The sequence below is a fragment of the Triticum urartu genome, chromosome 6 (assembly GCF_003073215.2).
Source record: "Triticum urartu cultivar G1812 chromosome 6, Tu2.1, whole genome shotgun sequence".
Lineage (NCBI taxonomy): Eukaryota > Viridiplantae > Streptophyta > Magnoliopsida > Poales > Poaceae > Triticum > Triticum urartu.
The window spans coordinates 546579955-546593927 of NC_053027.1; the positions used below are offsets into that span (position 1 = coordinate 546579955).

Here is a 13973-nt window from a genome sequence, read left to right on the forward strand (position 1 = left end):
AACACGTTCGTGCGAGAACCACCCCGTTCTACCCGTTGGATGATATTATATATCCACTCCTTTTGCCGGTTAACGGAGGGTGAGCCTCACGCGGAAAGCAAGAAGGCATGTGGGCAGGAAGCCATCCAGAGCCAGTGCGCGAGTTGTCTAAGGCAGCGTCACCACGACTTTGACGTGTTCCACGTGAGCGAGTGAACGTCACGGAGCCAGCAGGAAGGTAGCTTCAACGAAAGGCGCCAGGTCAAGTCAGCGTTCCCATCCTGCGGCCAGGCCCGATCCACACCACCGGCGCAGCAGCCGGGGCAGTCGTACGTGCCGCGCACGTGAGCATCGAGCCGAGCCGAGCCGAGCGGAGAGAGAGAGAGACGAGCCCATGCCGACGTCGGCATCGCCCTCGCACCCACTCCACCCATTCATTCATTCACTCACTCTGCTTTTATCATACGGCTCATCGCGTTTCACACCATCCCTCCCCAGCCTTCGCCTCACCGACCGGTGGGCCGCATTGACGGTGGGCCCTGCCGGACCCGCACGCCACGATGTGAAGCTTGGAGCTGGACCCGAAAATATGCTTGAGAAAAGAAAAGGCAAGCTGAAATTTAGGAAAAAGATTGAGCACGACGTGCTCTGCTCCGCCTCGTCCTCCCCGCGTCCCCGGTACCGACCGCCGGGCCCAACGACGAGTTGTTTTTATCGCGGCTGCCCCTCTGTGACCAACCAGGTCCACGGAAGGTGCCTCGCACAGCATAACATAGAATAATATTCTTTTTTTTTAATAACCAAAGAAAGATACCACTCGTACCACCGAAAGATGCCTCGCATTATTTTACTTATTATTATTATTATTTGGCGAGCGATTATCACTCATCATCAATTATATCAGCCACGGTAGGTGGTGCGGCGATAATGAGAATCGATAAGGACGCGCGGGCGGCGTGGGCCCGGCCCGAAACCGCCTGGCGGGCCGCAGCTGGATGGAACGACGCCACAGCTGTATGCTGCCGGGCCCGCCACTCCCCCACTTGCGTCTCGCGGCTCCCACGTCGTCAACTATGCTGCGTCTGTCTGTGCCTATCTATCCCCCTTCCCCGGTATTTACCCCTCAATTTCCTACGAATTTCTCGCTCACGTCTCTCCATTTCACCGCACCTTTGCCCCCAGAAATGCCCACTATTCACACCCCAACTGCCATCGGACGCACCAACCGCGGAATTTCACGCAAGCCCAGGGGCTTTACCCGACCCTCGCCAATAATTCGGCCGCCCACGTCGGGCACGGGCACGAAACGGGCCCCACCACGTCAGAGCAATAAAGATCTCTTCTCCACTAAGCAAAAAAAAAACCCGTATTATTTTATTTTTTATTTTACTATTGGAGTCGGAGAGGGTAAGCGCAGCGCGCACGCTTCCGTCAGGGCCCGGCCCGGTTTCTTTCTTCTTCTATAAAACGCGGCCCGGCGGCACCGGGATATCTCCCCCATTGTTTCCTCCCCCACAAATCTCATCTTCTTCTCGTTAGGGTTAGGTCTCTCCGGCGCGGCGCGGCGCAATCCGCAAATCCCGACGACGGTGCCCCCCTGAGCCAAGCAACGAGCGGATCCACTCGATCTAGTCCCATGGCCACGGCGGTGCTCAGATCCCACGACGCGCTCGCCAACAGGATGCATCTCGACGCCTTCGCCGCCTCCCCCCAGGCCGCCAAGCAGCGCCGCCGGCGCCACCCCAAGCCGGCCTCGCCGCCGCCCAAGGTGGTCGCCGGCTCTTCGCCGCCAAAGCCGGCTCTTTTGGCGTCTCCGGCGTTGAAGCAGGCCCCCGCGGCCGGCCGTCGGTCCCCGCCGGCGAAGCCTGCCCGCAAGCAGCCGTCCCCGACCAAGGAGAAGCCCCGGCAGCAGCCCATCGTGATGGAGGCCGTCCGGATCCTCAAGCGTGGCGAGGAGCCCCCGGCCCCCTCACCCGCCCCTTCACCTGTCCAGGCCCGGGCGCAAGCCCCGCCCGCGGACAGGCGTCTGTGGTCTCCCTCCCCTGCCTCACCGCCCGTCGTCAAGGCCCGGCCCCAAGCCCCGCCAGCGGACAGGCGCGTACGGTCTCCTCCCCCAGCCTCGGCACCTATCGCGTCGGCCCGGGCGCAAGACCCGCCGGCCGACAAGAGGGCGCTCCGGACCACCAGCCGGATCGGCCCGCAGCAACCTGCCGTCGTCCCGACTAAAAAGATGGTGCCAGTCGCCATCGCAACCAGCTACGCGGGCCCGGCGTTCTCCGCCGCGGCCCCGGAGCCGAGCTCCCTTCCCCTCCCAGGGTTCTTCTTCCGGCGCGCAGAGGAAGAGGCCACCCGCGGCCTCCGGTGCCTGCTCCGCATCGGCGAGCTCTCATGATGACGGCTCCCCCTCCAGCAGCAGCGTGTGCGCCCCCTCCGCGGCCGCGCCGTTCTGCTCTGCTCCGTCCTCCCCCTCGTATCACCGCCTCTCCACCGGAGCAACAACAAGAAGAAGAGTTCGGTGTGCGGATGGATCCGGCGGCAAGCTTGGCCGGATCAGATCCCGGCTCCGTTCCGATCGAACCCTTCCGGTATTTTTTCAGAGGAAGGGTCATCGGGGGAGCGGAGGTCCGGCGGTAGGGTTTGGTGGTGGTTGCTTTAGGTTCGCGCGTTGCTGCTGCTGCTGCACAGGTGTTTGGTTCGCCTTGATGTCGTTAGGTAGCTTGTTAATTGTCGGTCAGTCAGAACGATTAAGGGTTGGTTCTTGGTTTAGGTGGCGATGATCTGGTAGCTAGGGAGTGGGTCTCAGGTTTGGTTGCAGTGATGATAATAATTGAAGTTTATGTGTGCGTGTGTGGGTTGAAGGTTGAGTTTAAGGTATGAGTTATGAGGTAAGTTATATATACTGAGACTGAGAAGTATGGAGTAGTTGCATCATCAGCTGAGCTATGTGTAGTTGGTGTAGCAACTGAGAAGTGTGTGCATCAGCTAGGCTATGTGTAGTTGATCTAGCAACTGAGTTTATCTCCTAGGTAAGAGTTGTTCATGTTCCTTTGTAAGATATCGAAGTCTGTATCGGTCGATGATAGTGTTATAATCCGTGAAATAAAATATGTCAGTGGTAGATTATAGATTATATGAGCCCTTGTCTTGAATCTTGATGGTGTGTGATCATCATCTGTTGTTGATTCTTGTTCATAATGATTTGGTGAACTTGCACAAGAGTCTGATAAGAATTCACCGAGGTCTCTGCCTTTATGATGACCCCATTATGATCTGATGATAATTGGTATCCACCAGTGATGAAACATATCAGTGATAGTTTGCAATAATTTGCAACTCGTTTGGTTTTGGGCTGCTGTGGAGTGCTGGCTACTTTGCGTGCTCCGTAGCCTTGTGTTTGGCAGGCCTTGCTTTCTTAGGAGGTGGTGGTGTTGATTGAATGCCACCAGCACTTGTCTCTCTGGCTAAGCAAGGCCAAATCATGCTCCACCAGCCAGACGTGTTAGCTGATTATCTACACCTAACTTCGCTGGATGTTGATGCATCAGCCAACAACCGTATTACAACAATTCAGTTTGGTTGACTCAGAAACTTGCCGAACGTGGTGACGCGTCTGCCGAGCCGAAACTCCGTGTGCCGGACGCCACTTGAACCTTGGAGACGTCGGCAAAAGCTTTGGCTCCGATCAGCCGTGAATCTTGCGTGGTTGCCGTCTCTCAGGGGCAGCCGAGGGATGGAGAGCGGCCGGCGTCTGCGTCGCGTTGTCAATCAAGGCCGGTTGTTCTACATGGGCGTTGGACACGACGGCAGCTCCTTGTGCCGACCCTCCGTTGGCCGGTGATAACAATCCCAACTACGTACGTTTGAAGCTGGGGAAGATGATCATTTGGCTTGAAAATTTAAGCACAATTCAGACTTGAATAAAACCAATCGTCGGAGGATTGATTGAGTAGGCATGAACTGGTTGAGGGTCAATCCTACGCACGATCAACCGATAAGCAATCCTGGCAGGACAAGTGGACGCACGAGTTGGGAGGCTAATGGCTTCGCTGACGGTGATGAGACGAGATGCGTCGACTTTGACGTGGAGGATCGAAGTATTCGGTCGAAAGTTGAACCGGCAGCCAGGGCGAAGGAAGCAAGGCAGGTTTGATTCAGAATAATAGTCAAGTTGGGCAGGCAGGTTTGACGATGTCGCCAAACTTTGTCGCCAGCTCGCATAAAAATGATCAGGCATTAGCAGACAGCCGTATAAAACCAGCAACTTTGCAGTACGTAATCAAGAAGCGAGCAAGCTGCCGAGTAATCAAAACAGATGAATTATTATTGTGCTAGAAACAAGATGTTAATTAATCGATCAAACTAACCGTGCTAGAAACAGATCTGGATGAAGAAGATACAAAACCCAATCTAGTAGAAATTCCGAAATGTCAACAACCTCCCAGGTAGAAAAAAAACAACAACACGTTGTAAATAATGCTCAGAAAACTTCACAGCAGGCCTTTTCTTTTTACCCACACAAAAGATGAAGGCCTTTTCCTTCAGCTGGTTGGAAACTAGTACATTTTCCAGTTTTGACAACAGTTGATCAACTAGGATTAAAACTAAAATTAAAATGTGCAGGCAAAAACATGAGACAACTGTTGTTTGTACCAAGTAGTAAATGAGACGGGCGCCATTTTTTGATGCAAACAAGCTACAGAGGCTCACTACTTCCACAATTAATGGATTATTATTCCCCTCAAACAAACAAAATAAAAATTAATGGACTATTATCGTCCTGGGGACAGTGGAGTGGAAAACATCAAAACCTAATTTGTCACACTCTAAACATCTAGAGTCCCAATCGATCTGACCAAAGAAACATTTGCATGATCAATTTATCATCATCACACATGGCACTGACTAGCACAATACTCTGGCAGCATATAAACAACTGGATCTAACATTTCAGATTAATGACTGAACACATAAGGCAGCAGTGGAGAATTTTGCCTTCGGGAGTTTTCCCCTTGTAGTTTAAGACGACTATTTTGTCTCGGGAACACTGGAGTTTTCCTCTTGTAGTTGAAGACATCCAGGGTGGAAGTGGGAAAACATCAAAGCCTAACCTATCAGACCCTCTGACATAACAACTATTCCTAACCAATGGTTATGAGCAAAGAAACATAGGCAATATCAATTTACATCATCATAGTCGGCACTAGCTAGCAGAGGACTCTGGCAGCATGTAAACAACTTGACCAAACATTTCAGACAAATGACTGAAAATAAACTGCAGCACAGAGAAGAGCACTACTAAGCTTGCACGTTGATATAGAGTACTAAATGGCAGAATGATCAGCTAAAATGGCGGTAAATGTGAATAAACCAATTCATTCTATTACATCGTGCAAGCTGCCTGCACCTCATCATAAAGCCCACTGGCGAATCCTCCCTAGACCATACAAATAGTTATTCAGGACATGTATACCAAAAGTTGGGATGAACTACCGATTGTGATGACTACAAACTTTTTCAATGCCCACTCCCCACTATGCTTACTCACCTCTCAATTCAATGATCATTCCACGCAAGGAGAAACTTAATCAGCCTTCACAGACGAGAAGAGATAGTGCACGAAGCAGAACGAGGAGATGAACCCGACCGTGCCGGTGGCCAGCATGATGGCGATGACCATGAAGAGCGAGTAGCCGAGGTAGAGGGTCGCCGACACCGGCCCGCTCAGGCTCTTGAGGTCGAACACCAGGTAGTTGATGGAGTAGAGGAAGATGTAGATGGCCACGGACCCGGACGAGAAGAATGACTTCCACCACCACTTCCAGTCCTCCACGCAGAGGTGCATGTAGGTCAGGACCAGGGAGACCTCGGCACAGACGATGACCAGGAGCAGCATCACAATGAAGAGGAACCCGAAGACGTAGTACACGCGCCCCATCCAGATGCTTGACATGATGAAGAAGAGCTCGATGAACAGGGTGCCGAAGGGCAGCGTGCCGGCGCCGAGAACCAGCAGCCAGGACGGGTACTTCTGAGCAGGGATCTCACGCGGGATCTGGTTTGTGCGGACAGGGTACTCGATGTGCGGCGCCTTGGCACCGAGGAACCCACCAACGAGTGTAAGCGGCACAGAGATGCAGAACCAGAGCAGGATCAGCACGACGAACAGCGAGAAGGGGATGGCGCCGGTGCTCTGGCTTCCCCACAGCAGGAAGTTGAGTGTGGTGAGGATCAGGAACGCGATGCCAGGGAAGAAGCAGGCTGTCCTCCACGAAACACCAACCCAGCCCGAGTGATCTCCGCACCTGATTGTCTTCCAGACGCGGACACTGGCGTACCCTGCCAGGATCCCGAGAACCAGGTAAAAGAAGAGCATGCCTGTGATGAGGGTACCACGGGAGGCCGGCGACATGAACCCAAGCGCGGCAAACAGGATGGTGACCACGGCCATTCCCAGGATCTGAACCCCATCCCCAACCATCATGCAGAGCAGCATTGGGTTGCTGGGCGCGCGGAAGACATCGCTGACGACGAGCTTCCACCCGGACAGCTCCTCGTTCATCTGGGCCTGCGCCTCGCTGTCGAGCTCCTCATACCTCGTGAGATCGCGCCTGACGGTCCTGAGCAGTATGACGAAGACGATGCCGGCGAGGAACGCGATGACCATGAGCGAGTTGAGGATGGAGAACCAGTGCACCTTGGCGCCCTCCATCTTGAGGTAGGCGTCCCACCGGGAGGGCCACTTGATGTCGCTCTCGACGAAGGAGACCTCGTAGGTGTAGACGATGGGCTCGTTCTCCTTGATGCTCATGGAGACGGTGGAGGGGTCGCACTTGATCTTGCTGGGGAACCTGCCGTACATCTTGACGGCCCTGGCGTCCTCGGGGTTGTGCTTGATGCTGCAGGGCACGACCTCGAAGCCGACGACCATCCAGCCGGGGGCGGCGGAGGCGTCCTTGCCGGCGTTGGCGGAGACGGCGGCGCCGTCGGAGGCGTCGGCGGCGGCTCCCATGACGCGGGCGACGTTGGGGTCCTCGTAGCGGTGCACGAGCACGGTGAACTGGAGGTGGTTGAAGACGTAGTAGTCGACGCCGACGCGGATGCCGACGGGGTAGCCCGTCCAGCGGAGGAAGTAGTCGTCCTTGCGGGTGTAGCGGATGGCGGGGAGGTTGTCGAGGATGAGGTTGACCTGGTACATCTCGTCGATGCGGCGCTTGAGGAGGGCGAAGTCCGGCGGGGAGAGCGGGGCGGAGCGGCAGAGCAGCACGTCCGACTCGTTGGCGTGCATCTTGAAGCGGTAGGGCGAGCTCTCGATGCGGTCGCCCATGAGCAGCTCGCCCAGGTTCTCCGCGCTGTCCTTGACCCCCTCCGGCGGCGCGCAGAAGGGCAGGCTGTAGTAGCTGTAGGGGATCTCGGTGTCGATGGAGGTGAGCGAGTTCACCTTGACGCTCAGCGGCTCCCCCGGGGCGTACTTGTGCGGGTAGCTCCCCGGGAGGTAGAAGGCGTGCGCGGCGGGGGTGGCGAGGAGGAGGAGCGCCGCCGCCGCGGCGAGCGCCAGGAGCGCGAGCGGTGAGCGGGGGCGGGCCGCGGCCATGGCCATGGCCGCCGGATCTGGATCTGGGGGTGGGGCGGCAGCGGCGTCGGCGGGGGAGGGGGGTGGGGTGGGGTGTCGGTGGATCTGGGGCGGGGGGCGGCGGGGAGGGGGACGCGGCTCACGCGAGGGAGGGCGACGGGGGTCTGGCGTTGGTGGGGCGGTGGTTTATACGGCGTGAGGGTGACGGCGCGGTGCTCTGCTTGGGGATGCAGATGGGGATGGGGATGGAGAGAACGTGGATGAATTCGGCCGGGGGTGTCGGTGCTGCTCCTCTTGGCAGGGTTTCTTCACCCTTCTTCTTCTCTGACGCCGCACAAGTTTTTGATCACGTTTCTACACAAAAATCCGGGTCAAACCACGGCGCAGCACGCAGTGTGAGCTTGGATGGAAAGTGTTTTCGACTAGCTTTTGTTTTCTTGCGAAAAACCGTTGGACCAACCCGGCAAACTTGAGCGGAGAGTCGTCGGTCTCGCGGCGGCTGAAAACCGTTAAACCACGGCTCATAGATTTCATGTCTGGCCGAAGTAAAGGTCGAAACAGAACGACTTAAAGTTAGCCGCACGCTCCACGTGTCAACTGAGGATAGGGATCAACGAACTACTCCCGAAATGAATTTCATTAGTCTTCTAGGCAGATGAAGTACAGTTTGCGCAACGTTACGACCATCGGCGTGGTCGCCAGACAGCCATGGCGAAACACGGTATTGTTCGAAATGGTAACTTGTCGTTCGCGTGAAAAGAATTGATAGAGTCATGGAGAGAAAAAAAAAGTGAGTTACGTCGTTGTATCTACATAAGTTACGCGAAGCCTCGAGGATATCTCTTTAGGTGAGAGCTCCCGCAGGGATTTAGCTTCTCATAATGAACTCTTGTCCTAGCAAATTGAGTTGGCTTGCAAATGCGTTTTTATTATTAGATCACATGCACCAATCGCTTCACACTAATTAATTCAGGAAAAACGGAAGATGTATTTCTATATTTGTATGTAATCAATAGAAGGCTTTATAGATAAAGCTTTGAGGAGAAAAGTTGGGTGAGTCTAGATGTATGGGAATGAAAAGGTATGGAACCATAGTGTTTAAATATTAATATATGAAGGTATCGTATGTAATAATGTCCATCAATAACATGGACAAATGTGATAATGATAAAGCAGGGCCATTATATAGAGTTGCGAAGTTATTCCTACCTACCGTTTGCTGTGAATTTCATGTTCGGTTTCTAGCCTAAAGTCACTATACATAAATTTAGCTGTGCCACAACACCTTAGCCGCAGACATGTTTGATTAATTCAGATTGGCTAGAGCATAGAAGAACAAAAATTTGCACATGAAATCGTTATAAAGCCGTTGACTATAATTATAAGTATGTTGGCCTCAGAGAAGGCAAATTTTCTTGGTCTCAAATTTAGTTTGCCACACTTTCTTGAAACGATATAATCCACGGGTGTCATAGGCTAAGTTTCTTATCAAGTCTTGTTACACTTATGGTGGACAATTTTTTCTACCACACTTTTTTCGCGGGACCATGATTTACACAAAATTAGTTGTGGCAAAGTGATGTCCTTCATCGACAGTTTCCACAATGACTTGCATGCCATTGCTAGTAGAATATACTTCTCGGTTTCTACTCCTATAAAAGACGCGGCTGGTGATTATGTTGTGTTTATTGTTCGTCATTTTCGACCTCTGACATGCTTCTAATGCAGGCGAGATAACACTGGCGGAGCTTAGTAAGGGCAAAACCAGGCCGTGGCCCGTCCAGCTCTTGAGATTTTTTTTTTGTGCATGTAACAACCCAATCCATCCAGTAGCAGACCAAACCTAGCAGCACTCTCCTCGCATCCATCCAGATCCAGGGCCCAACATTGCCTCGCATCCAGCTCTGAGCTTTCTGCCCCCGATTCAATGCTGAGCCAAGCTATGACAACTACTCGGTACACCGCATAGGAGTCGGAGAGGTCCAGTAGCCAGGCAGCCGACTACTGCAACAAGCACAAGACCGCAAAACCAGTCAGCCAGCACCCATGAATTTTCTTTCTCCAAATTTTACTTCACAACATCAACTTGATACACTTTCCCTGTATAGTGTTAGGCTATACCGTTGTAGCAATCTGAAATTTCACTAATTAATGCCTACTTAATTGTATGGTTTAGAATTAAAAAAAATTGGCCGGCCCAACTAATTTGTTGTAGCTCTGCCACTGCGAGATAAGGCATCCGGCAAAAGGCCTAACCACTTTGCTTCATATTGGAAGAAAATTCCATAGTCTCTGCAGCCCCATATCCCGCACCCACTAATATGAAAGAGAAAATAGTTTGGATGAAACATAACATATTTTTAGTAATATATACAAAAACTAGGGCCTTTTCTTTAAATTCTATGAACATGTATTAGTCTATTTTAGGTCCAGCACTTTGCTAGTTCAAAGTTAATAAGTCATGTGTCGCATGCAGCTATGTAATCGATACTGACAAAAGTACCATTTCATGCTATCCAAATAGTCTACCAAAGGGAGCGTGTGTAATGGAAAGTAGCTGTCAGCTCGATCTTTTTTTACATTGTCAACTAGCAAGAAACCATTATCTTGTCGTGCCTAGTTTGAATTGCATTTTAGATTGGCCAAGGACAAAACTCTTTGCCACACCTCACAAGAATAAAGAATCAAAGATCTCGAAAAGTAAGTGCATCCTCCTTTGACGTGTTTATAGAAAGGGCACCACCATCTATCATTTGGAATTTCCCAGAGTTTTGATTTATCGGCTATGTGAATCTTCTCATGGATTAGAAGCCCTCATTGACGGCGGCCTTCACCTTAAACTGAAGATCCTCCACTTGTTCCTAGTTCCCCAGACGAGGTTTTTTTGCGGTCCAGGAGTGCAACCTCCTTGAAGGCGCGACCGAGAAAGCAGGGACCCCCTCCTGGCTCCCTGATGGCATGTCGGCCATGTATAACCATTCTTCCTACCATGGCTTCATGGTCTCGATGAACTTGTCTTTCGGCCAGGAGACATTGTTGATCTTCCTGATCATAGCCCCTCCGCACTCTATGAGAATGGGGTAGTTGTTGTGCGGTTTAACGCATAACAGCTTCAGCCAGAGCCTGAAATGGGGCTCTATGTGGAGGAATGCCTCACAAAAGGTGATGTAGGTGGCGATGTGAAGGATGCAGTTCAGGGCCAGGTGGTGGAACCGGAGCCCATAGAAAAACAGTAGGCCCTGAAAAAAGAGGTGAAGAGGAAAATTGAGTCCTCGGGTAAGGTGGGAGATAAACATCACACGCTCTCCCTTCCGAGGTGTTGGAATTGAGGAGGCAGAGTAGACCGCGCCCTTGCTCACGGGGGATCGGCACTTAACCACCCCTTGTCCATGCAAAAATCGTCGAAAAGTTTCATAGCGTTTGAACTCCGCTTGGTATAGATTTTCTAGAAAACCAAAAACATGTAGAAAACATCAACATGCACTAGGCACTGGGTTAATAGGTTAGTTCCCAAAAATCATATAAAGTTGCATATTAAAGCATATAAATTATTCAAGATTGATAATATAATAGTATGAAATAATAATAAATTATAGATACGTTGGACACGTATCAGCATTACCGCCATGCAAAGCGTTGCATAAACATGATCTACAGTATCTGTCAGGCCGTGTTTGCCGCCTGCTGGAACTAGAAGTCTAGCACGTCATTTGACGTGCAGATCATGTACGAGGGTGACGAGAAGAAGAGCTCCGGTGTAAGGAAGCTTCTGCACACTAAAGTTCTCATGTATCTTACACTAATTAGAATTGCTACTTAATACACACTATACCGTCGGGACACATTAAGATTGCTTCTAGCATCAGGTTCTTGGACCAAGCGGCACTCACAATCGAATGCACTAACTCCAAGCTCGCCACGTGCAGCAAAGACACATTAAGATTACTTCTAACATCAGGTTCTTGGACCGAGCGGCACTCACAATCGAATGCACTAACTCCAAGCTCGCCACCTGCTACCAAACACGCAACAAATGGAGGTAGATCTATGCACATATCGAGGGAGGGGGGCATTGGCCCCCAACCTTGGATCAAGTTGTGAAATATTTTTTTAGGCGAGGTTATATGAGATTCTTCTAGCAAGCTCCACCACTTCATACAATAGTTAGTTTTCAGCCCCGCAATCACGATCCTCATCCTCTTCTACAATCGGGTCTTTCGCTCGTTACCAGCACAGCTCACCGGGTGCGAACTATTTCATGGAGGGAGATAAAGAATGACAGATCATTGCATGCCTCGTGGTAAGAAACTTGGATGAAGCGGAGAGCTCCTTTCCACCTCTATTTACAGCGGAGGAAATGGTGTAGGAGGGCTTGAGATGGCAGCCCAAAAAGGGGGGCTGGGGAGGTTGTCTTCCTGCCAGGAACATTGCGTTGGGGCTATCCGGAAAATTCTGGAAGGTCCCAAAACTTGTCCAACACCCTCCAATATATTCCAGAGGTGTTCCAAAACTTTTCCGGCTTAATGGTTTACTTCGAAACATTTCTGGTATGATGGTTTACTCTGAAACATTTTCGATATCTCCGAAACAGTTCCATTTTTCTTTCTAAAACTTTTCTAGTGACTTTCTCTCAGACTCCTAACCTGGTACTTAGTAGGTAGATGACCCTTAAGTGTGTGACCCTATAGGTTCGATGAAGTATAGACATGTCTGGAACCCCTTCTGATGAATGATCAATAGCAGAACCATGGACATCCATACTGACCCCTATACCCACATGAATAAATATTCAAGTGAACCTTAGTTACATGTGCTATTCATGTTGCTTCGTGATATGTTACAAAAACACGAGGTGAGATTTATCGGCATCCCCGTGAATCAACAACTTGTTGACTATGCCAGTTTCCTCGTTACGGCTTCTGTTCTCATTTCTCGTTCCCATGTTCCGGCATCCCTATGATCAAATAATAGTGTTTCTGGTCAGACGATGATTGATACTGTAACACTGAGAGGCCCTAAGAACATCTCTTCATCGTCAGAGGAGCAAACCCCAATCTTGAGCTATCTAGTCCCATGTTATAGTTTTTCGTGAACCTGTAAGCCGTCATAATAGCCACCTATTACATATGACATTTAACAAACCCCAAAGTTCATGAAACAAGTAGGAAGGAACTTGAGACTCTCATGGTCTAAGGAATTATGCAAATGTTTAATTTTCTTTGTGTTATGAACCATTAACTTGTGACGAATGTATCTCACAACATAACAACAATTGGGTCGATTCAACACAAGTGTTCCTCTAGCATTATGTCCTCGGATTTTTTGGCATACTCATGCCCATGATCACGAAAACGTAACCATCATGCAACACTTGAGTTAGTCTTAGAGGCATGACTAGTAATACATTTTACCATTTATTATTCCACCAATTCACATGGGCTTTCCGCTGATCCGTTATGGATATATGGGCTGAAGGACCATTGCAATTATAGCACGAAATATAAACATTAATTACCAACTTGGGGATAGTTAAATAATAATTGTTATTACTGCCTCTAGGGCATATCTCCTACACAGACATGTTTGATTAATTCAAATTGGATAGAGCATAGAAGAACAAACATTGCACATGCAAGAGGTCAGATTGCCATAGAACCCTTGACTATAATTGTAAGAATGTCGGCCTCGGAGATGGTAGTTTCTCTCGGCCTCAATTTTAGTTTGCCACACTTTTTCACCGATGTAATCCACTGGTGTCATAGGCTTAGTTTCTTATCAAATCTTTTTTTAGGGAAATACATTGTATGCACATCGAAAGATACAAGAGGAGGGAAATGGAAAGAACGAGTTTAATGCATTATCAATAAACCCACTGTGCACACCCAGGATGGGCACCACGGGGCAAAAACCTGATAGTGCTAACACAACCACGATCTTGAGCATATATGCATCAACAAAACATATTGACCAGAGTGATGATGCATGTGGACATGTTTGATTAATTCAAATTGGATAGAGCATAGAAGAACAAACATTGCACATGCAAGAGGTCAGATTGCCATAGTAGAACCCTTGACTATAATTGTAAGAATGTCGGCCTCGGAGATGGTAGTTTCTCTCGGCCTCAATTTTAGTTTGCCACACTTTTTCACCGATGTAATCCACTGGTGTCATAGGCTTAGTTTCTTATCAAATCTTTTTTTAGGGAAATACACTGTATGCACATCGAAAGATACAAGAGGAGGGAAATGGAAAGAACGAGTTTAATGCATTATCAATAAACCCACTGTGCACATCCAGGATGGGCACCACGGGGCAAAAACCTGATAGTGCTAACACAACCACGATCTTGAGCATATATGCATCAACAAAACATATTGACCAGAGTGATGATGCATGTGGGGAAAAAAGGCAAAAGAATTTT

General features: G+C 50.0%; 2 protein-coding genes across 2 annotated transcripts; one reads left to right on the forward strand and one right to left on the reverse strand.

Annotated features, from left to right (window-relative positions):
- The first annotated feature begins 1458 nt into the window (after nucleotides 1-1458).
- LOC125515145 (proline-rich receptor-like protein kinase PERK9) lies at nucleotides 1459-3109 on the forward strand. The gene has a single exon (XM_048680585.1). It carries the CDS (start codon nucleotides 1616-1618, stop codon nucleotides 2369-2371), a length of 756 nt encoding a protein of 251 aa, XP_048536542.1. The 5' UTR covers nucleotides 1459-1615; the 3' UTR covers nucleotides 2372-3109.
- A 2184-nt stretch (nucleotides 3110-5293) lies between these two features.
- LOC125515144 (transmembrane 9 superfamily member 11) lies at nucleotides 5294-7823 on the reverse strand. The gene has a single exon (XM_048680584.1). The coding sequence runs from the start codon at nucleotides 7574-7576 to the stop codon at nucleotides 5561-5563; it is 2016 nt and encodes a 671-aa protein (XP_048536541.1). The 5' UTR covers nucleotides 7577-7823; the 3' UTR covers nucleotides 5294-5560.
- Between the last annotated feature and the right edge of the window lie 6150 nt (nucleotides 7824-13973).

Excerpts from the sequence above, each read along its gene's own strand:
- LOC125515144 (XM_048680584.1), bottom strand. The coding sequence starts at position 7,576 with ATGGCCATGGCCGCGGCCCGCCCCCGCTCACCGCTCGCGCTCCTGGCG.
- LOC125515145 (XM_048680585.1), top strand. The coding sequence starts at position 1,616 with ATGGCCACGGCGGTGCTCAGATCCCACGACGCGCTCGCCAACAGGATG.